This window comes from Nicotiana tomentosiformis, chromosome 2 (genome assembly GCF_000390325.3).
Source record: "Nicotiana tomentosiformis chromosome 2, ASM39032v3, whole genome shotgun sequence".
Classification (NCBI taxonomy): Eukaryota; Viridiplantae; Streptophyta; class Magnoliopsida; order Solanales; family Solanaceae; genus Nicotiana; species Nicotiana tomentosiformis.
Window position 1 is genome coordinate 111,385,478 of NC_090813.1, and position 22,188 is coordinate 111,407,665.

Here is a 22,188-nt window from a genome sequence, read left to right on the forward strand (position 1 = left end):
AAAAGAGAGTAAGGATGGTGCCGGCAACAAGGCCCCGGCTATACCTCAAAATGTGACCATAATATAAACAAAAGGTACAATACATGACCCCGGAATGAAATGGGGCTCACTGACTCCGCTGAGAAGAGGATGCAACACTATATGTGCCCAACGATGTCTGCTACGTAACCATCCGCATCCATTTAAAGATGCAGAGCCCTGGCAAAAGGGACGTTAGTACCGTCGAATAGCACTAGTATGTAAAGTTAAACACCAACTCAATAAAGTGAATAATAATACAAGAGGAACAGTCAAGAATCAAATAATATTAAAACAACAAGTTAAGGATCATATACGTTTTCAAGTCAATTTCCATATTGTTAGGTTGGGAGATCATTAGTCCCGATATTCCATAATTCACTATACCTCAGTATTCTTACACGGAGTCCGATATCGGCCCGATCGGCTAGGCCATCTCATTTGAGACATTACCACAATTTCATTGTAACTTTCCAGCACAATACCACCATGTGTGCGGCATGGCGTCCGATCAGGGCCCGATCGGCTAGGCCATCTCATTTGAGACATCAACCCTTTTCATAATTTCATCCACAATACCACCGTGATCTTACACGGAGTCCGATCTCGGCCCGATCGGCTAGGCCATCTCATTTGAGACATTACCTTTTTCAGTCAATCATCTCACATTGTACTTCTTTCATATACTTTCGATTCATTGGCACTAGTGATTACGATTACAAAGTCATTCTTGGCACTTGGCCATATTACATAGTTCTAGACCCCCTTTTTCCATATTCAATATCATTATCATTATCAACAACAACAAGGCTTCCCATTCAAGACATTAAATTCACATATGAGCAATTTTGGAATCTTAGGCACATAGAGGCTTTTCATACAATTTGGCATAACAACCTTTATTTCAATCTTGACATGAAGTCTTAACATTTCTAACACATATTCCACATTTTTGAACACGTCCTCAAATAACAATATAACATGATGAAGCGTTTAGAATAAATATTGAACTTACATCCTTCAACACAAACACATTATTAATCAACAATTTTATAATGATCAAGAGCTTACTCCAATTACATGAAAACCGTGGGGTTCGATTCTAAAAATAAGGAGGTTTAGCAAACATACCTCAATTTAGCTTCTTAGACTCTAATATGGTCCGGAATTCTTAGCAAGTTCAATATATTTTAGAAATATAACAAGATTGAACCAAAATTAGGAAGATAAACATGGTTTTAGCTCACTTGAGCATATTATAAATATTAGGTGTGCATAAATGTTTTAAGGCCCTTTTGTGGAAGATTCCATCATTCCCCAACCCATTCTCTATCATTTTTAGCTCACAATCTTCCCACATACTACAAGGATACATGCATGCAAGGTAAGCACTCCCATCCCCGTGAATTACCTTACTAATGGCCCATTCTAGTTCCATTTTGAAATTAATAGTTTAGGTGATAGAATCTTATCTCTTAGGAAGAAAACCTAGGTTCCTCTCTTGATAATCTTCAAGATTTTAAGGGGGAATTGAAGAGCAATGTGATAAAGATCACTCCCTCCCTCTAGGACCCTCTCTCTCACCCTAAAAATATCAGAAAATATGATCAAAATAGTCTATGGGGTGTGTTTTAACAAAATTGGTTCGGGTTTAAAAACCCCAAAAATGAAGCTCTAGAACGAGTGAGACCGCATAATGGTTATGCGGTTCGCAAAATGACCGCAAAAATGGGTGCCAGAGCTGAAAAGAAACTGACCTGGTCTGCGGTCACTATACGGCCCGCAGACCTGTTCTGCAGTCACATAATGCACCGCAGAATGGTTCTGCGGTAACACAGTGCACCGCAGAACCTTCCCCCAGAAATCTGCCCTACTCTGCGACCAGTTTGCGGTCCGCAGAGTGGTTCTACGGCCGTAGAATGGGCCGCAAAAATGCATACTTCTGCCCAACATTTTCCTTCAACTCCTACCACACTGTTCAATCCAAAAAGTCTGAACCGTGACATGCAAGCTCACCGCGAAGAATTTCTACTATTATTAATCTCTACGCCTACTTTGGCATCACGAAAATCCGGGTTTTTAGGAAAAGTTTTACGGGGCCTTACATCCTCCCCCACTTAAGATCATTCATCCTCGAATGAGGATCAGGGTCTGCTATTAGCACCGTATGCAACTCAGTTTTCATACCCTACACCAGCAACCCCAAATTTAACTAACTCTCTAAATTTCCAAAAAATTTGCCAGAATTTCCTTTGGAACTAGGCCTATCCACCTGTCAGGGAGCCCCAGTAACACATCTTACAAAAATATACATAATCCAATGATGTAACATAACTCATAACAACACCAACCTTGGCCTCATGTAAACAACATACAATCAAAAGGAGCACCTTTACATTAACTGAACAAATGATACAAAAATTCATAGCGACAAGTTCGTAAAAGGATTACACAACTATTCAAATAAGTAAGGATACTTCATCTTCATCTCTTCCTTGGCCTCCCAAGTGGCCTCTTCAACCTGTTGGTTTCGCCAAAACACTTTCACGGAGACAATTTCTTTATTCCTCAACTTTCGTACTTGTCTATCAAGAATGGCAACTTGAATCTCTTCATATGACAATTCTTCATTAACCTCAATGGTCTCAACCGGCACAATAGCTGACGGATCTCCAACTACCTTCTTCAACATAGACACATGGAATACAGGGTGCACTAATGACATCTTGGGTGGTAGCTCAAGCTTGTACGCCACCTGACCGATCCTCTAGATGATTTTTTATGGCCCGACATACCTCGGATTCAATTTTTCTTTTTCCCAAACCACATAATACCCTTCATGGGGAAAACCTTCAAGAATACCCAATCATCTTCTTTGAACTCTAAGTTTCTGCGACGAACATCCGAATAGGATTTTTGACGACTCTGGACAGTTTTCAACCACTCATTTATGATCTTAACCTTCTCCATAGCCTGATGCACGAGGTCTGGCCCTATTAACTCAGCTTCCCCAATCTTGAACCACCCAATGGGAGATCTACATCTCCTACCATACAATGCCTCAAATGGTGTCATCTGAATACTCGCATGAAAGATGTTGTTATAAGCAAACTCTATGAGTGGAAAACGATCATCCCAGCTACCCTTGAAATCAAGAACACAAGCATGCAACATGTCCTCAAGTGCTCAATAGTCCGCTCTTCTTGCCCGTCGGTTTGTGGATGGAAAGCTGTACTAAGATTCACCTGAGTACCCAAACCTTGATGAAATTTCTTCCAAAATATTATCGTGAACTGAGCCCCTCGATCGGAAATGATAGAAACAGGAGTACCATGTAGCCTGATTATTTCCTTGATATACAACTGAGCATACTATTCCACTGTGTCGGTAGATTTAACTGGCAAGAAATGTGCTGATTTTGTGAGTCGATCCACAATCACCCAAATCGAGTCAAACCTACATGGAGTACGTGGTAATCCTACCACAAAATCTATATTAATCATTTCCCACTTCCACATTGGAATTCCTATGTTCTATGCCAACCCACCGGGCTGTTAATGTTCGGCCTTCACTTGCTAACAATTCAGACACCTTGCCACAAAGTCCGCCACATTCATTTTCATGTCATTCCACCAATAGATTTCCTTGAGATCGTGATACATCTTTATAGAACCTGGATGCACAGAATACCTAAAAGCGTTAGCTTCGATCATGATTCTTTCCCGGAGACCATCTACATTCGGAACACATAGTCGCCCTTGGTACCTTAGGGTACCATCATCCATGCCAAGAGTAAGAGCCATAGTTTTATATTTTTGAATCCCCTCCAATTACACCAAAAATGGATCGTTGTATTTCTTTTCTTTGACTTCCATAACAAGCGATGATTCAGTCCTAGCCAATCGATGGATTTCCTTGGCCAATTGCCTTTGATATACATCCAAGTATGCTAAACTACCCATAGATTTCCGGCTAAGAGCATCGGCCACAACATTGGCTTTCCCCGGGTGATATAGAATACCAATGTCGTAATCCTTGAGTAACACAAGCCATCTTCTCTGCCTCAGATCTATCTCTCTGAGTCAATTTATTCAACAGAGAGGCAAGAGTAGAGAAACCCTACACAAACTTCCTGTAATACCCTGCTAAGCCCAAGAAACTGTGAATCTCGATGGGCGTTATAGGCCTAGGCCAATTCTTTACTGCTAAAATCGTTTGAGGATCAACCTTGATTCCTTCTCTAGAGACAATATGACCCAAGAATGTGATTCCTTCTCTAGGCAACATGTGAATAGCATATTTTGACGGGCGCGCGAACTCCATATGATACTCCCACACACTCCTACTCCCTTGCATAAGATTCTCAAACTCTGAGGCATAGACTGCTCTAGTCTCGGCAGGCAAGAAATGGTCTATAAAGGCATCAGCAAACTCATTCCATCTCGCTGGAGGGCTCCCCTCCTCCCGAGAGTCCTCCCACAGCTCAAACCAAGAATATGCCACCCCTTTTAGGCGGTAGGCGGTAGGCAGTAGGCGGTAAGCGGTAGGTGGTAGGCGGTAGGTGGACAACTCCACTCTCTCCGTCTCAGTAGCGTGCATAACCCAGAGGGTCTTATACATCTCATCAATGAAGTCCTGTAGGTCCTCCTTGGGATTAGTACCTGTGAACACCGGAGGATCCAACTGAAGAAATCTATTCAACCTAGAACTAGTAGAATCCCCTTGAAGGCTAGACGAAGTGGGTGCAACATTTGATCGTTGGGCTTGAGAAGCCACTATCTATGTCAGCATCTGAATAGCTCCCCTAAGATCCTCATCAGAAATACCAGAACCAGAAACTGGGGCTGGAGGTGGAATCGATATATCAGGTGGAGGAACCGTCACACCTTTAGTAGGTGCAGGAACTGGTGTGGCCTTTGTCGGTGTAGTAGAATCAGGTAGTGTAGCAGTCGGGGATTATCCTCACCCCTCGGATGTTCACCCGTATCAACAAATAAAGGGTCCACTGCCACTCCTAAGGCAGCGTTGGCTCCTTGGCCAATTCTTGCTCTCTTCTTAGGTGCCATATACTGAAAGTTAAAGGAATGCACGAGTTAGAGGAGGAACAGTTGCACATTTAGTTTCATCGCATGATCCAGAATATCAAAGAAGGGTATTGTTCCTAAATGTCCAAGTAGCCTTCAACTTATAGATGTGGTCGACAATACATCGATAAGAAGGACTCTACCAAACACGGCTCTGAGACATCCTAGGACACTTTAAAACCTTCGGCTCTGATACCAAGTTTGTCACGCCCCAACCTCGGGAAGCACGACCGGCGCTCAGCCGAGTGAACTCGGCCGAGCAAGCCTGTTAGATACTTTCTACCAAACTAACCCATGATCAAGAAAAGACGTGATTTCATTAATTATACAGTAGGAATCTCATTCATACAACCCTAAATCGTTTCATTAGTCATTGCTCCTTTAAGTCTCAAAATACACTTTTTTTATAGTTCAAGGGGAACAAGTGATCAAACACAACATAACTTGTTTAACATTCCCAACACCCATGTACAACCCACATAGTATCTACAGAGCATCTAAAGATACAAAAGAGAGTAAGGATGGTGCCGGCAACAAGGCCTCAACTATACCTAAAAAAGTGACCATAATATAAATAAAAGGTACAATACATGACCCCGGAATGAAATAGGGCTCACCGAGTCCGCTGAGAAGAGGATGCAGCACTATCTGTGATCAACGATGTCTGCTACGTAACCACCTGCATCTATTTAAAGAAGCAGCGTCCCCGGCAAAAGGGTCGTTAGTACCGTCGAATAGCACTAGTATGTAAAGCTAAACACCAACTCAATAGAATGAATAATAATACAAGAGGAACAGTCAAGAATCAAATAATATTAAAACAACACGATAAGGATCATATACGTTTTCAAGTCAATTTTCATATTATTAGGTTGGGAGATCATTAGTTCCGATATTCCATAATTCACAATACCTCCGTATTTTTACACGGAGTCCGATCTTGGCCCGATCGGCTAGGCCGTCTCATTTGAGACATTACAACAATTTCATCATAACTTTCTAGCACAGTACCACCATATGTGCGGCATGGCGTACGATCGGTTAGGCCATCTCATTTGAGACATCAACCCTTTTCACAATTCCATCCATAATACCACTGTGTTCTTATATGGAGTCTGATCTCGGCCCGATCGGCTAGGCCATCTCATTTGAGACATTACCTTTTTTTAGTCAATCATCTCACATCGTACTTCTTTTATATACTTTCGATTCATTGGCACTAGTGGTTATGATTACAAAGTTATTCTTGGCACTTGGCTGTATTTCATAGTTCCAGACCCCCTTTTTCCACATTCAATATCATTATCATTATCAACAATAACAAGGCTTCCCATTCAAGACATTAAATTCACATATGAGCACTTTTGAAATCTTAGGCACATAGAGGCTTTTTATACAATTTGGCATAACAACCTTTATTTCAATCTTGACATGAAGTCTTAACATTTCTAACATATATTCCATATTTTTGAACATGTCCTCAAATAACAAGATAACATGATGAAGCGTTTAGAATAAATATTGAACTTACATCTTTCAACACAAACACATTAGAAATCTCCAATTCTATAATGATCAAGAACTTACTCTAATTACATGAACACCGTGGGATTCGATTCTAATAAGAAGGGGGTTTAGTCAATATACCTCAATTGAGCTTCTTAGACTCTAATATGGTCCAGAATTCTTATCAACTTCAATCTATTTTAGAAATATAACAAGATTGAATCAAAATTAGGAAGATGAACATGGTTTTAGCTCATTTGAGCATATTATCAAACATTAGGTGTGCATAAATGTTTTAAGGCCCTTTTTGTGGAAGATTCCATCATTCCCCAACCCATTCTCTATCATTTTAGCTCACAATCTTCCCACATACTACAAGGATACATGCATGTAAGGTAAGCACTCCCATCCCCGTGAATTACCTTACTAATGGCCCATTCTAGTTACATTTTAAAATTAAGAGTTTGGGTGATAGAATCTTACCTCTTAGGAAGAAGACCTAGGTTCCTCTCTTGATAATCTTCAAGCTTTTAAGTGAGAATTGAAGAGCAATATGATGAATATCACTTCCTCCCTCTAGGACCCTCTCTCTCACTTTAAAAATATTAGAAAATATGATCAAAATGGTTTATGGGTGTGTTTTAACGGAATTGGGTCGGGTTTAAAAATCCCAAAAATGAAGCTCCGAAACGGGTTCTGCGATCGCATATGCGACCGCAAAATGGTTATGCGGTCCGCAAAATGACCGCGAAAATAGGTGCCAGAGCTGGAAAGAAACTGACCTGGTCTGCGATCATTAAGGCTGTCCAACGGGACGGGCCGTCCCGTCCTATTCCACTTAATTTTAAAAGGGATGGGCCCATGTTAAACGGGACACGGGATGGCCATTTCGTCCCGTTTATCCCGTCCCGTCTGTCCCGTCTCGTCCCGCGTCCTTTTTTTTTTGAATTATAGCCATTGGGCAACGGCTATAATTGCAAAAATAGTCGTTCCCAACGGCAAAAAATGGTCATATTTGCCCCCCCCCCCCCCCCCCAAAAAAAACACCCCCTACCCCTCCCCTCCAAACTTTTAATATAATCCCTAAGTTTATTAAATTATATTTTGGCCCTATTTTCTACTATAAATACCCCCATCCTTTTTTATTTTTTCCCACAAAAATAAATCATTCTCTCTCAAATCTCTTACATTCTATCTATATTATTCTCTCAATTTTCTCGCAATCAAGTGATAAGTTTCAAGTATTTGGCAAATGTTTGGAGCAACTTTCAAGCTTCAAATTAATTCGTTAAGTATTTGGAGCAATATTTTGGGCAATTTCTTCAAGTTTTAATATTTAATCACGGTGCACTCATTCCATCTCTTAATTTTAATATATATCTTTTGCGCATTATTTTAGTGCTTAATTTTTGTTTTACTTTACGTGTTCTATTTTCGTATTTCATTTGTATTTTTAATTTTTGTGTTCACTTTTTTAATTTAATTTCGTATTTAAATTATGGCACCTAAAAATATATTTGGCGTATTTAGAAAAACTAGTAAAGGTGAAAGTAGTAGTAATCCTAATCCTAGTCCTAATCCTAGCCCTTCTCCTATAATTAGAAAACATATAGATGAAATAACTCATATTGATAAAACTTCATTTTCCCAACCCCCACATATTATAATATTAATTTCGGAGAACAACTAGATCATGAAACTTTACAAAGACAATTTGGCAATGATATTTTTATTGAGGACGAAGAAAATAAGGATGAAGAAAATAAGGAAGAAGAATTAGATAAAACAACCATCTTTAAAATTAAGAGGTGCAAAGGGACTTGTTCGTAAAATTTATGAGAATTTAGCAATTCAAGAAAATGAACAACCATCTCTCGAAGAATGCCAAGCTAACATATATTCTTATGTTAGATCAATGTTTGATAAATATAAATCTATAGATACAACAGGTGGTGAAACTACTCCTTCTACTTCTAAGTCTAGAGTAGAAGTTTTATGGGAAGATATGGATGATATAACAAGTTTTGATTCCTCTATTGACGATGAACTTGATTCTTATCTTAATCAAGGATTGGAAAGTATTAAAGATGAAGAAGGCAACGAACAACTTTTGGCATGGTAGAGGGAGCGTGGGAAGGCTTTTCCAACACTTTCAATAATGGCCCGAGATATTCTTGCTATTCAAACATCATCAGTAGCATCGGGGAATGCTTTTAGCGCGGAAAGATTTCAAATCAGAGATCATAGACATTCATTAGCGGAGGACAGCCTAGAGATTTCCGTATTATTCAGAGATTGGATTAATTTAGAAAGAAAAAATCTTGGCTTTGAAAACTTAACCACTAGGGAAGAAGAAAAATACAATGAGATACTTAGCACTGGGAGCGATGACGGCATGTAACTCATGGAACATCAATCAACATTGCCAATTTCAGAACAATGTCCGAGAGAAATTATAGATAAGTAACACCGAAGTTATATAGGAGCTTACAAATATTAGTATGATAATTTGTAATTGGCTACTAAGAGGCCTAGTTCAAACAGAACCCTTCCTAGAAGGTGGCTGCGTAGATTAGGTGCTCTTCAAAAGAATTATATTTGTATGTGAGATTTGAAAGTTCTATTAATAAAATAAAAGGCTCTAAGCGTTGAATTTTTTTTTATGAATTGTCTTACACTCTTACTTAGTTACTTAATGGCTTGAAATTATATTAAATAAATTATAACTCTATTATAAATTTATAATTACTAGAATATTTCATTACAAGTCTTTTATTTTAATATTTTATAATTCTTTACTTAATTTCCTAATTTTCGTTTAATTTTTAAGTTTATTAAATAAGTCAAAAAACTAGATGTTGCAAACTTTAAAAACTTAGTTATTGTCAAAAGAATATCCGTTGCCAAACTCAATGCTTAAATAATTTTTTTTTAAAATGGCACTTAAGGCCCGTGAACCCGTCCCGTCCCGTCCTATCCCGTTTGTTAGCGGGACGGGATGGGCCTACCGTCCGTCCCGTCCCATCTCGTCCCATCCCATTTGTTAGCGGGACAGGATGGGCCTACCGTTTCGTCCCGTCCCGCCACTGTCCCAGCTAAATGTCGTCTCGTCCCGTCCCGTTGGACAGCCATAGCGGTCACTATGCAGCCTGCAGACCTGTTCTGCGGTCGCGTAATGCACCGCAAACGGTTCTGCGGTCACGTAATGCACCGCAAACGGTTCTGCGGTCGCATAGTGCACCGCAGAATCTCCCTCCAAAAAATTACAAGGCGGGATATGCAACAAGAATGTGGCCGCGAAACGGTTATGCGGTCCGCAGAGTGGTTCTGCGACCGCAGAATGGGCCGCAGAAATGCGTACTCCTGCCCAATATTTTCCTTCAACTCACAGCGTACTGTTCAATCCAAAATGTTCGAACCGCGACTCGCAAGCTCGCCGCAAAGAATTTATACTATTATTAATCTCTACGCCTACTTTGGCATCGCGAAAATCCGGGTTTTTAGGAAATATTTTACGGGGCCTTACAATTGACCAAGTCGATATGAAGAAAGCATTCGGAGGCTACCGCATGTTGTCAAAAGGATATAATAACTTAGCCTCAAAGAGTCGACATCGCGAGAAGACAATGCATCGTCGACGAGGTCAAAGTGACTCAACAGAGGACGAGGCCGAGTATCCCTTTTCGGAAAGCAATGACAGCTAGTTCTAGGATTACCATTCCCTAAAGAATATTCTAATGAATATTCTTCCCAGTTGTACTATCTAGGGTTTTGTGATCCACGTACTTTTATAAATAGAAAGATATGTAGTTATTGGAGGGGATTGGACATCCATTGTAAAAAAACTATACATTGACATTCTCTGAAGATTCTCCCTTTATCATATACATACAAAGCTTACCTTTTTCGAGATCTTTATCTACGTTTTCTCCCACGATCCAAGGAGGATCTGAATATTTAAAGGATTATCACCATCCATCCTTGTCATAAGAATTATTGGGAAATCTCACCTTTTTTGGGTGATTCCACCCATTTATTTACTTATATGCTATTTATTGTTATTTATTGTTATCTTTCATATTCTTGAATCATTTATCATATCATTATTGCTATCATTTATTGCTACTCAATAGCACACGCGGGATCTTATAACAAAAATGTTTGGTATATCTTTTAGATATTAATACTGGCTAAGATTAACCTTATGTTATCATAAAATCTGATTGCATATACCTAAATCTGAATTTTGGATCATACAATACCCATTACTTTATAATCGTTCAACATACAGCTACTATTTGTGCAGAGAACTGACTTCGCTGATAGACTAATACTCAATTAAAGAGTCCATAAAATTTTCTGAATACAAATAGTGAAACGCATTTCTCAAAACTTAAAGGGAAAGGAATTGGACTGTGATAAGGTATGACGAGAATAAACGCATTCTTAGTCCGCTTACTTGTAACGACCCGACCGGTCATTTCGAGAGTTGTAGCCCCATTCTCATATTTACTACTCATTTTATACTTTATAACTGCTATGTGACTTACCGGGGTAGTTGGTTCGGGTCCGGTAAGATTTTGGAATGAATCAAGATACTTAGTCTCAAGGTTGAAAGTTTAAGTTGAAATGGTTGACCGGATGTTGACTTATTTGTAAACCACCCCGGAATGGAGTTTTGATAACTCCGTTAGCTCCGTTGGGTGATTTGGGACTTAGGAGCGTGTCCGGATTGTGATTTGGAGGTCGGTAGTGGAATTAAGCTTGAAATGGCAAAAATTGAATTATTGAAAAAGTTTGACCGGGAGTGTACTTTCTGATATCGGGGTCAGATTCTTATTTCGGAAGTTGGAGTTGGTTCGTAATGTTAAATGTGACTTGTGTGCAGAATTTGGAGTCAATCGGACGTAATTTGATAGGTTTCGGCGTCATTTGTAAAAGTTGGAATTCCTTAATTTCAACAGTCTTGAATTGAGGTGCGATTCGTATTTTTGATGTTATTTAAGGTGATTTGAGGGCTCGACTAAGTTCGTATAGTGCTTTAAAAATTGTTGGTATGTTTGGTTGAGGTCTCGGGGGCCTCAGGTTGATTTCGGATGGTTTTCGGATTAAAGTTTGAGTTTGAAAGACTGCTGAAGCTGGGACTCTACTGGTGTAACCGCACCTGCAGAGCTTTGATCGCAGGTGCAGGCTATGTTGCGCAGATGCGACTTTTGGAGGGGAGTGTGCAGTGATCGCAGGTGCGAGAGAATTACCGCACCTGCATGACCGTAGATGCAGTAGTAGGATCGCAGAAGCGGAAATGGAAATAGGTGCTGGGTCCGCAGAAGCGGTTTGGTGGCTTGCAGGAGCGGAGTTAGGGGCCGCAAAAGCAGGAGTGTGGTCGTTTCTGCGACACAGCAGAAACGGGTAAGTGGCCGCAGAAGCGAGAATGCTGGACAGATTATTTAAAAACGAGGGTTCGCGATTTTGCTTCATTTTAAACATTTCAAGCTCGGGTTTGGGTGATTCTTGAGAGTATTTTCGAAGGGTTTCTTTAGGTAAGTCCCTTGTACTCATATTTTATCAATAATCTTATTTCCCCATTGAATTTCCCACCTAGTTTGTGTGTATTTAAGGTGGAATTTGGAAGTTTGAGGCTAGGGATTTGGAGAGTTTGTTTTGGGAATTTGAGTGACGATTTGGAGTTGGATTTTGGTAATTTTGGTATGGTTCGACTCGTGGATGAATGGACTTTCGGGTTTTGTGACTTTTAACAAATTTTGAGGCGTGGGCTCGGGGGCCGACTTTTGCATTGATTTTTGACTTTTGATTAATAACTTAGTATTTATCTTCTATAATTGATTCCTTTAACCTGTGTTGATTGTATCGAATTGTTTGTGGCTAGATTCGAGGCATTCAGAGGTCGTTTCGCGAGGCAGGGGTATGTTGGAGTAGAGATTTGCTCGGATTGAGGTAAGTAACAGTTATAAATTTGGTTTTGAGGGTATGAAACCCCGTATTATGTGACATGTGTTTGGTTTTGAGGTGACGCACATGCTAGGTGACGGGCATGTGGGCGTGCACCGTAGGAATTGTGACTTGGTCAATTTCATGGAACTGTGTAGTTGAATAATCTGTTATTATCCGTACATTCTTCACGTAATAGAGAAATTGAACTGCAAATCATGTTAGAAATCATGTTTAGACCTTGTGTTGACACTGTAGGGACCCATATAGGTCGTGTACATGTTGAATTATCTGGTAAATTATTGTTTTGTACCCAGTTACAGTTTTATTTGAATATCATATCTCAATCTCTATTGTTCCTTGTTGATACGTTATATCACTTTTGTTTGGGCTGATTGTCATGATTCTGATAGCCCGAGAGACTGCAGAGGTTGATGATTGAGTGAGGCCAAGGGCCTGATTGTGAGGATATTTATAGGATCAGATTGCACGCCGCAGCATGTTTCATTGATTTATGCCATGATTGTCTTATTATAGCGCTTGGGATGAAGGAGCCCCTCCGGAGTCTGTACACACCCCCACTGAGCGCAGGTACCTACTGAGTGCAAGTGTCGAGTGCTGAGCGATTGAGAGGAATGAATGACTGTGAGGAATGAGTGATTGTGAGGTTAGAGTGAATGGAAGGACTGAGTGACTTTTGCTCTGAGATGATGCATTTGACTTTCACTTCTGTTGCACTTCAGCTGTTATGTATCACCGTCTTGTAATTTCTGAGAGATAATATATTCTGTTTCACATGACATGGATTAACTGTTGTGGCCTAAATTGTCGAACTTGAAAGTATGCCTACCTTCCTATGTTGAGATTACTGTAATTGAACTATAACTGTGAAGCTCGTCACTACTTTCAGTCCTTTATTTAGTTTTGTTACTTACTGAGTTGGTTGTACTCATGCTACACCCTACACTTCGTGTGCGGATTCAGGTATTTTCGGACACGATAGGTATTGATTCCTTTCCACAGTTGATCGTCTGGAGATTTCAAGGTAGCTGCCTGGCGCTTCGCAGACCTTGTCTCTCATTCCCTATCTTTCCGCTTTATGTATTTAGTTTCAGACTATTATAGACAGTACTCCCCGAATTATGATGTTTAGATACCCATGTACTCAGTGACACCCCGATGTTGGGAATTGTTGTATTAGTTTTGACTTTCTATCCATTTTGAGAGTTTTGATGATTTAAACCTGTATTATTCTTATTTTTCATTTAAAAATGTGAAAGTATTTTGTAGTGTCGGCTTGCCTAGTACCACGTTAGGCGTCATCACGACAAGCTAAGTTTTGGGTCGTGACATTACTATTGGTTTTGCAAAAGAAGGTTCCTTTTCAAGCTTGCAAATCTAGACGAATCGTACTACTTTCTTGAGAAGTAAAAATCCTCTTTAAGAGAATCTTACAAAAATGTTCCGAATAAGTTTTAATTTATCAACATCTAGCCATTAATTATAAACTTATCAAAACTAGCCAAGCACATACAAAAATTAAAAACTCAAATAATAAGGATTCTTTCTCTCCAAGAATCACACGCAAAGATCCCCTTATATTATTTTAAGTGTGACCAGCAACATTAGATGCAAAACGAAACGGAATTTTTATGGATAAGATAGCAAACAAGGTGATGAAATACTATATATATATATATGTTTTTTTTGGGTATGGTTAAAATTTATTAAAAATATAAGATGAGTCAATATACAAAATTTGAGAAAAATTGGAGGTGATTTGAACAGATTTGGTATCAAAATTCATAGTTAAAATCGAGTTCACAAAATTGTTCTGCGACACATGTATAAAACATGTATCGTACATGTATCTCACACACAGATCTCATTGATATACATACAATACACAGTTGATACAAATATAATACATATGTAATACAAAAATGATACACATATCATCTTTTTCCATGTTCATCTTCTACTTTAAATTTTCTATTCAAACCACTTCAAAACTCTACCAAATCATCCCAAAACTAATATTTAAACTCGTTAACATGTATCCAGTCTATTCCAATAATACTCAATTAAAAGAAGGCAAACAATTTTGATTTTGTTTTTGTTACAAATAACTAATTGACTAATATTAGTAATACTTTATGAATTGGCTAATTTTTGTACTAGCTTACTTATGGGCTGACACAAATGGTAATTTCCCTTCTTTTAAACTTAGCCACTAAGATTAAAAGCTCATTTGGATTAGTTGAATAAAAGTAGCTTTTAAAAGTATTGTTTAAGTGCTAAGCTAAATTTAAAAATAAGCAATTACTTGTGTAAAAGTGTTGAAGTTGAAAATAAGTGTTTGATATGTTTCTCGTAAAGTGACTGAAATTTTGATCGTCGAATATCATTGGGAAAGAAATAGGAAGAAGTGTTATTGAACGATTTCCTACAATTCTTCCGGTATGGAATGAGTAAAGAATCAAGCTATACCCTTAAAGTTTTTAACCCAAAAAATGAGCAAATTTTGAAATATTTTAATTTAAATTCGATTTCGGTATAAATTAATTTATGTTTCAATTTATTCGTAAGTTCTAAATTATCAGATAAGATTATTCTAAATTCTAATTAAAAATTGAGAAAATGAATTATTACATGGCAATTGAAAAACTTATCAAATAAGATTAATACTTGGCAATTGTAAATTAGAGATCTTCCCAGATTCAGAAAATGGATCAGGAATAACATGAGATAAAAATCAAGAATTAGCCATGACTTCTCCATATCTGACAATTTCTTGTATTTAGCTACAACATTATAATTTACTTGGTCAAACCCCAAATATTATTTAAGTGGAAGAATAAAAAGCAATAAGTTAGGATAGACTAACTTATAAGTTTTAGCTTATTTTTTATTATTTCAGCTTAAAGGCATTTGGCTTAATTAAAAAAACACTGTTTTGATATATCTTCTAAATACAGAAATAAGCTATAAAAGTGCTTTTAAGTCAACCCAAATACCTTAGCTTCTAAATAACGTCTACCTTCTTTATATTTTGTACCGAATGGTTTTAAAAAAGAAGACAAATAAACGCATCATCTACTATTTTAATTATTAAGATGAATGTTCAAAACTTAAGCCAAATATTTACTACGACATACAGAATTAACCTAAATAGTCGTCCACCTAATCTTTTAAACTAAACATAGCCGGCGGATATATAATATATTTATAATTCATGTATAATTTATGTATAACTGTGTATCATCAATGTATAATTTATGTATACCGGCTAAAAAAAATAAACATTGAATCTAGCCGGCTATTTATGTGGACAGAAATTACACAACACTGTGGAGTTATTTCCGTGAAATAGCTTTCTTGGCAGATTCGAGGGTGGATGCCACAGATGCAGCAGCATTAGCTAATACACCACCACTAGTGTTTGAGATAGGGGTGCTAATATGTGGCTGGTGAATTACTTCTACAGGCCTTTGTTCTTGCATTTGCCCCGCCGACGACTGGTAATCCAGAGTCTCCACCCTTCTTTCCTCTTGGTTTTGTGCATTCACATCCTGTGTACCCTGTCATTAAAGATCTTTAAATAGCAATTGTGAAATGAAATATTAATCCAGAATTTCCATTTTTTGACTGACAAGACAAGACAAGAAAGAGTGGTTTGGTCCTTCAAAACATACCTTATTGGCTGATGAATTCATATTGCAGCTCTCTCAGATTTCTTATTCAGGAAAAATGCTAGCTAATATTTCAAATTGTAAATCTGTATTTATAAGACAGCAATGATTTTTAAGTGTAATACCAAGTGATTTGTCCTGACTTTAAGGCCGTGTAAAATGCGAACTGGTGGTTAGCGAGAGATTGGAAGCGAACACTTCGTTTCAGATGCGGACAGAATTTTTCGATTCAATTCTATTTTTTGGTAATAAATTATATGTCACTTTTGTTTTATGAAGGAAATAATAATCCGCTGGTTCCAATTTTGGGGGCTAAGGCTTCAAAATTTCGATTACAACAAAAGTATACTATGTCATCAGCTTCAACTTTCAATTCCATTCATGCACTTTATGTGTTTTAAGATTCATAGCTTAATGAATTTGCCAAGAAACGACCAAGAAGGGCTCCGCCATGTTATCATTGTAATGCAACACAAGCAAACATACTATTATGCGCGCACACATAATTAGAACTTAAACACATGTGCATGTCTCGTTACTTTTCCTAGGCCAAAACTTGGATTAAGATTTTCAATAAATAGCAGATACTATCTCAACTAAAAGTTCAAACATTTAGCAAATAAGAAAGATGAATACTTTTTAGAACATGTCTTATTTCACACCTAGCTGCTATCATGAATATTGAACTTACTACAAAAATAATAAAAGCATGAGAGTTCCATAAAACTATTTTAAGTGTGTGTATGCCCCTAAAGGGTCTTTAGCTGCAAATTCTCCTAACATTCCAGCTGTTGAAAAGCAAAAAAAGATCCACATTATTCTTCTAGCTAATGTAACAGGCCTAAACCATCTTACGCCCATACTAGAAACCACCTTTAAGCTAACCAAAGCAGATAATACAATGAAAAATAAAAAAAAAACTTACGCACACCCAATGTTTACATAAAATTATATTGGTTTATCAATGATGGATTGATATGAGAATATATACTACTCTTTAACTACGGTTAGTGATAGATGCATATATGAAGGACACGTTCCATCTGTTTATCGATTTGGATTGTGGTGTAAAAATGAGCGTGAGTAAGTTTTTTCTTTTTCTCCAGAAAGGACACTGTACATAAAGAACTTTTTTACATATATTTGCTTTTATTGATTTTGCATTTTTCTTTTGCAAGTTTAGTCCAAAAATTCAGTTTCACATTCAGAAAAAATATCAGCCAAGTCGGATTTCACATAGAAGTTGTTGCATGATCTTATGCTTCATAAAGAAATGGTGGTTGCTGCTCAAAATTTAAGCTATTCATACTCCACGAGTAGAGATAAACCAATGAAATGCTAATACATGATTTTTTATATTTTACATCTTAAGATCTCATGATTGAATTATGCATGAGGATAAATAGAATCAAGATTATCGACTAACTGAGTTTAGTAATGTAGTGATAACTTTGAAATTTTTTTATTGAAATGTGTTGAACTAAATGTGTTGAACACTATGATAATTACAATGTGACACGAATTATTACGTAGTTTGATTACTTTGGCATAAGAGCTGCAAATATAGATAGTTCAAAGACAAATTTTCAATTTAAAGAATTACAGAAAGATACTTTTGCAATATACAACTAAGAGTTGTTAATCTATTAGACGATTATTCATGCTTCGTTGAACTTTTGGTTTTCTTTCCTTTTCTCTTGTCCAATAATGATCAGTTGACAATATATCATGATTTGCACAATCTAAGAATATTCTTCTTTTACGTATATTTTCTTATATTGAGTTTGTAGTTTTCTTATGGAAATTTAGTCAAAAAAATCCAGCTCTACAATCAGAAAAAATTTAAGCCAAGTCGGATTTCGCGCAGAAGTTGCTGCATGATATTAGGTTTTGTAAAGAAAGAGTGGTTGCTGCTCAAAATTCAAGCTATTCATTCTCCACGAGTGGAGGCAATTAGTGCGTAGTTTTTGCCGAAGTTACTAGTGATAATTCTACGGTTGCATAAATAATCACATCTTCTTATTAAACCCTCCCCTTCTTTACCTAAAGAATTAAGCTTTTTACTAATCATTATTATTAGGAAGCTAAAAAATATTTGTTATCATTTCAGCAGGCCGACGTTTAGTCATACGGGATGGCACTTTATGAGTTTGGACATATCCTTTTGAATAGTAGGAAAACTATTCAAGTGAGTTTTTTTTATATGTTCATATATCCAAAGGACTTTACAGGATGTTTAGACGTGTTAATTTGATATTGATGTTTCTCTTTCCAGCGAATAATAGCAATACAATTGTTTTGGTTTAAGCGTGTGCTTCAGGTTTCTACCATTTGCATCTCTTTCTAAAACTTGTGCTTTTATGGTCCATAAAATACTGATTGTAAATGCAAGTTTGTTTTTGTGACAACTTCGCTCTCACAAGTTTATATGGTCCATTTTTTTTTATATGTACCTTTACTTTTCAATTGCTTGAAGATTCTTCTAAACTTCTTCATTTTTCGTACTTGAAAAGGTTTTTTCACGTTTTGATATGTGGACTTCATGAATATGCAAGAGTCTAATTTCTACCATCCACGAATTTATACCGATTAGTATTTGTTGGTAAATATTCTCTTACCTGAAAAGGTTGTGCAAGAATTTGATCCTTCAACGGCTTTAAATTCCATTAAAGGCACAAAGAAAACCACAAGGGTAGCTCAACAGAAGAAGATATTCAAAAAAATCTTAAAAATTTCTGTGACGTTAAACTAGCTACTTCACTACTTCAGTTCTCTATATGATATTTTTAACTTGACAATGCATCCTTCATAAATACTCAACTTTCTCTTCTATAATATAGGTTTCTGCAGTTAATTGAGAGAAACATATACCATTGAATTACTGACACTAATGCAATGTAAAACAGAATTATCAGTTTTCGTGAAAGTCAACTGAAGTTTGCATCAAGAAGAGGTCATCCCTAACTTTTAATCATGAATTATCGTCTGATAAATATGGAAATTCCATAAAAGAATGTTTTATTTTTCTGAGATTTCGGTTTTATCCATCATGTAGAATACAAGCTAGAGACAACACCTATTGAAGGTACTGCTAATTAAGTAGCCTAATTTATGTTGTAGTTTGTCTAATTTCAAATTATTGATCTCATCAAACAATCTTAATTCTCATCAAGTAATCTTAAGCAGGCGCTATTTGTTGCTTTTCTCAAACAGTGCTAATACATGTAGCCAATAATCTAATGTTCGATTTTCTTCGTTAATAGTTGTTTCTTATAATGGATAAGTGTGTTTCCACATAACTTGAATTTATGAATATTTAGTGCATTTACATGTTCAAAAAATAATAGCATTTGCCTGCTTCTTTGTATACCGTATATTTCAAATAACATTTTCTTATAAAAATTTATATTTAAATAAAAATTTATATTTAATATTTTTTGCGCAAAGCGCGAGTATGGATACTAGTTTATTTAATTTATTAGGTCTTTAGAATAGCAAAATTCCAACTCGTGCTAATAAAACACAAAGGGATTTTTTTGTTCTTGTACACTATTTGAAACCTTATTACGAAAAATGTCCAAGTTTTTGTATTTACCCTACCTAAACACATTTTAGCTACAAAATATATACAATCCACCTTAAAAAGCTCCCAATCCATTATTAGTGCCTTCAATCAAGGGATTTAGTTATACTATTTTCTCTCTTCTCTCCCCTCCTCTCCGGATCGAACTTATATTTAGAGATTTCTGTTTGCTAATTGTTTCGGGTTTTTTTTTTTATCCTTAAAAAATTTATTATAATCGACGAGTTAGGAATAAACAAGAAATATAGAAGAAAAGAAACGCATTCTACAATATACACGGTCTCCAACTCAATTTACGTAGTACTGCTTACTGTGCTTTACGCCAATGCATCCCAAGAGTGTTTACCTCGATTCACTTCAAAAGCTTTTCTTCTGAGTGCGTTCCACTTCTCATCATAGCACAGAATTCCTCGTAATTTATTCTATCATCCTGTTTAAGTGAAAGAGTCAGCACAAAAACAGAATTATCATAACAAGAGTTTCAACCTTGAAATATTTCATCTGACACTATTTATGTTGTTTGTGTTCATTCCTGCTTTAATTTCCTGGATGGTGGCCTCGTCACCCATACCATACTTACTACTTCGAAGCACTTTTCTAATTCGTCGCTTTTTGTGAAGCGGAATCAGATTGTAGGAAATAGAGTCTCGATTTGAAATTATAGGGTTCCAAATTTGTACATATTCAATGAATATATAGAATTTAGACCAAAACTTATTGGTTCGGTACTGCTCCTATATAATTATACACACCGATTAAATATATTCGAAATATAATATATAAGGATTGATCCAATACACCACAACAATCACCCCAGCCAGTAATTCTAGCCGCAATTTTCTGCGCTTATTAGTTTCTCCGCCTGATGTTTCTCATCATAATCGACATATCTGTGGTGTCTGACTTGAAACCTTATTATACAGCTATGGTGTGAGCTTAAATACAACTACAATATCATACAACTTATATATAATTTTTATACAAATTTTATACAATATGTCTTTTGTATATTTTGTATTTGATTTATACATAGTAATTATATATTATCAACTTATCTACAATTTTCATATATTATTTCTACCCAGTTAAATACAAATACAATATCATACAATTTAAATATAATTTTTATATAAATTTTATACAATATGTCTTTTTGTATATTTTGTATCTGATTTATACATAGTAAAAACAAAATTCATACAACTAATTATATATTATACAACTTATTTATAACTTATCTACAACTTTCATACATTATTTCTACCCAGTTATATACAACTACAATATCATATAACTTAAATACTATTTTTATACAATATGTCTTTGTATATATTTTGTATCTGATTTGTATATATTTTTGTCTGTGGTTTGTGCTTCTTCTTCACGAAAATTCCAATCAAAACTTACTCTCTTAATACAATTTTGATACATATCAATAACTTTATGTAAAAAGATTGTATTGATAACTTGAATACAAATTTTATACAACGATTCATACATTATACAACTATTGTTCAACTTTCATACAATATTCAACAGAATACAATTTACATACAATTATACTACAACTTTACTACAATTTCGTAAGTATATTATATGTCATGTGTTCTTATTCTTCTTCGAGTTTCAATCTGAAATTCAGCCAAAATCAAGTCTAATCTTCACCAAACACCCTCAAAATTGAGATATAAACTCCAAACAATATTCCCAATTGCTTGCAACAACACCCTATCCAAACAAATAATGGTTTTTGAAAACCCAAATTCGAATTCAAAGCTTCAAAGTTTTTTAATGGTTGTCAATGGTGGAGAATCAAACACCTTCAAAATTTATTGATAGACAATTTCAATTTGAACACCAATTGTGCAACATGAAAGGAAATTGCTAAGTTAAAACGATTGAAACTCATTGATGAATTCCATTAAAAATATATACAACAAGAAATCCATTGATGAATTACTACAATATCTTCGTCTTGAATTTAGTAATTCTTTTCAATGTTTGTAATCCGCACTTTTGAGTTGCAATATTTGTTCTGTGAACTCTAAATTTTATAATAACCAATTAAGTGTAAAAGTTCCACTGCCAGAAATTATATTCTTTTATTAAGATCCCACTACTGGAAAGAAAGCTAGACGATAGATACACTAGAAAAGCAGAGAGAGAGACGAAGAGAGAGAGTGGACAAATATAAAGGGATAAGGAAATAACTAATATTCCTTATTCAATTCCTAATATAAAGAGATACTCATTTAAAACTTATTTGTATATAATTGGTAAATTGCATATGACCATGTAATTAAATTGAAACATGAATAGGGAGGGTAATAAGGTTTCAAACAGTGTATAGGAAAGT

General features: G+C 36.2%; 2 protein-coding genes across 3 annotated transcripts; both read right to left on the minus strand.

The window, feature by feature from the left end:
- Positions 1 to 2,820: 2,820 nt before the first annotated feature.
- On the minus strand, positions 2,821 to 3,821 carry LOC138905401 (uncharacterized). The gene is made up of 2 exons (XM_070193921.1): positions 3,610 to 3,821; positions 2,821 to 3,157 (listed from the first exon to the last, which is right to left on the minus strand). Exons 1-2 carry the CDS (start codon positions 3,819 to 3,821, stop codon positions 2,821 to 2,823), a joined length of 549 nt encoding a protein of 182 aa, XP_070050022.1.
- An 11,950-nt stretch (positions 3,822 to 15,771) lies between these two features.
- Positions 15,772 to 16,402, minus strand: LOC108949008 (uncharacterized). 2 transcript variants are annotated; one of them, XM_018778556.3, is made up of 2 exons: positions 16,253 to 16,402; positions 15,772 to 16,138 (listed from the first exon to the last, which is right to left on the minus strand). In XM_018778556.3, exons 1-2 carry the CDS (start codon positions 16,271 to 16,273, stop codon positions 15,914 to 15,916), a joined length of 246 nt encoding a protein of 81 aa, XP_018634072.1. In that variant the 5' UTR covers positions 16,274 to 16,402; the 3' UTR covers positions 15,772 to 15,913. The 2 variants fall into 2 exon arrangements, with proteins under 2 accessions (XP_018634072.1, XP_018634074.1); XM_018778558.3 differs by having other exon boundaries at positions 15,772 to 16,129; positions 16,253 to 16,381.
- Positions 16,403 to 22,188: the final 5,786 nt, after the last annotated feature.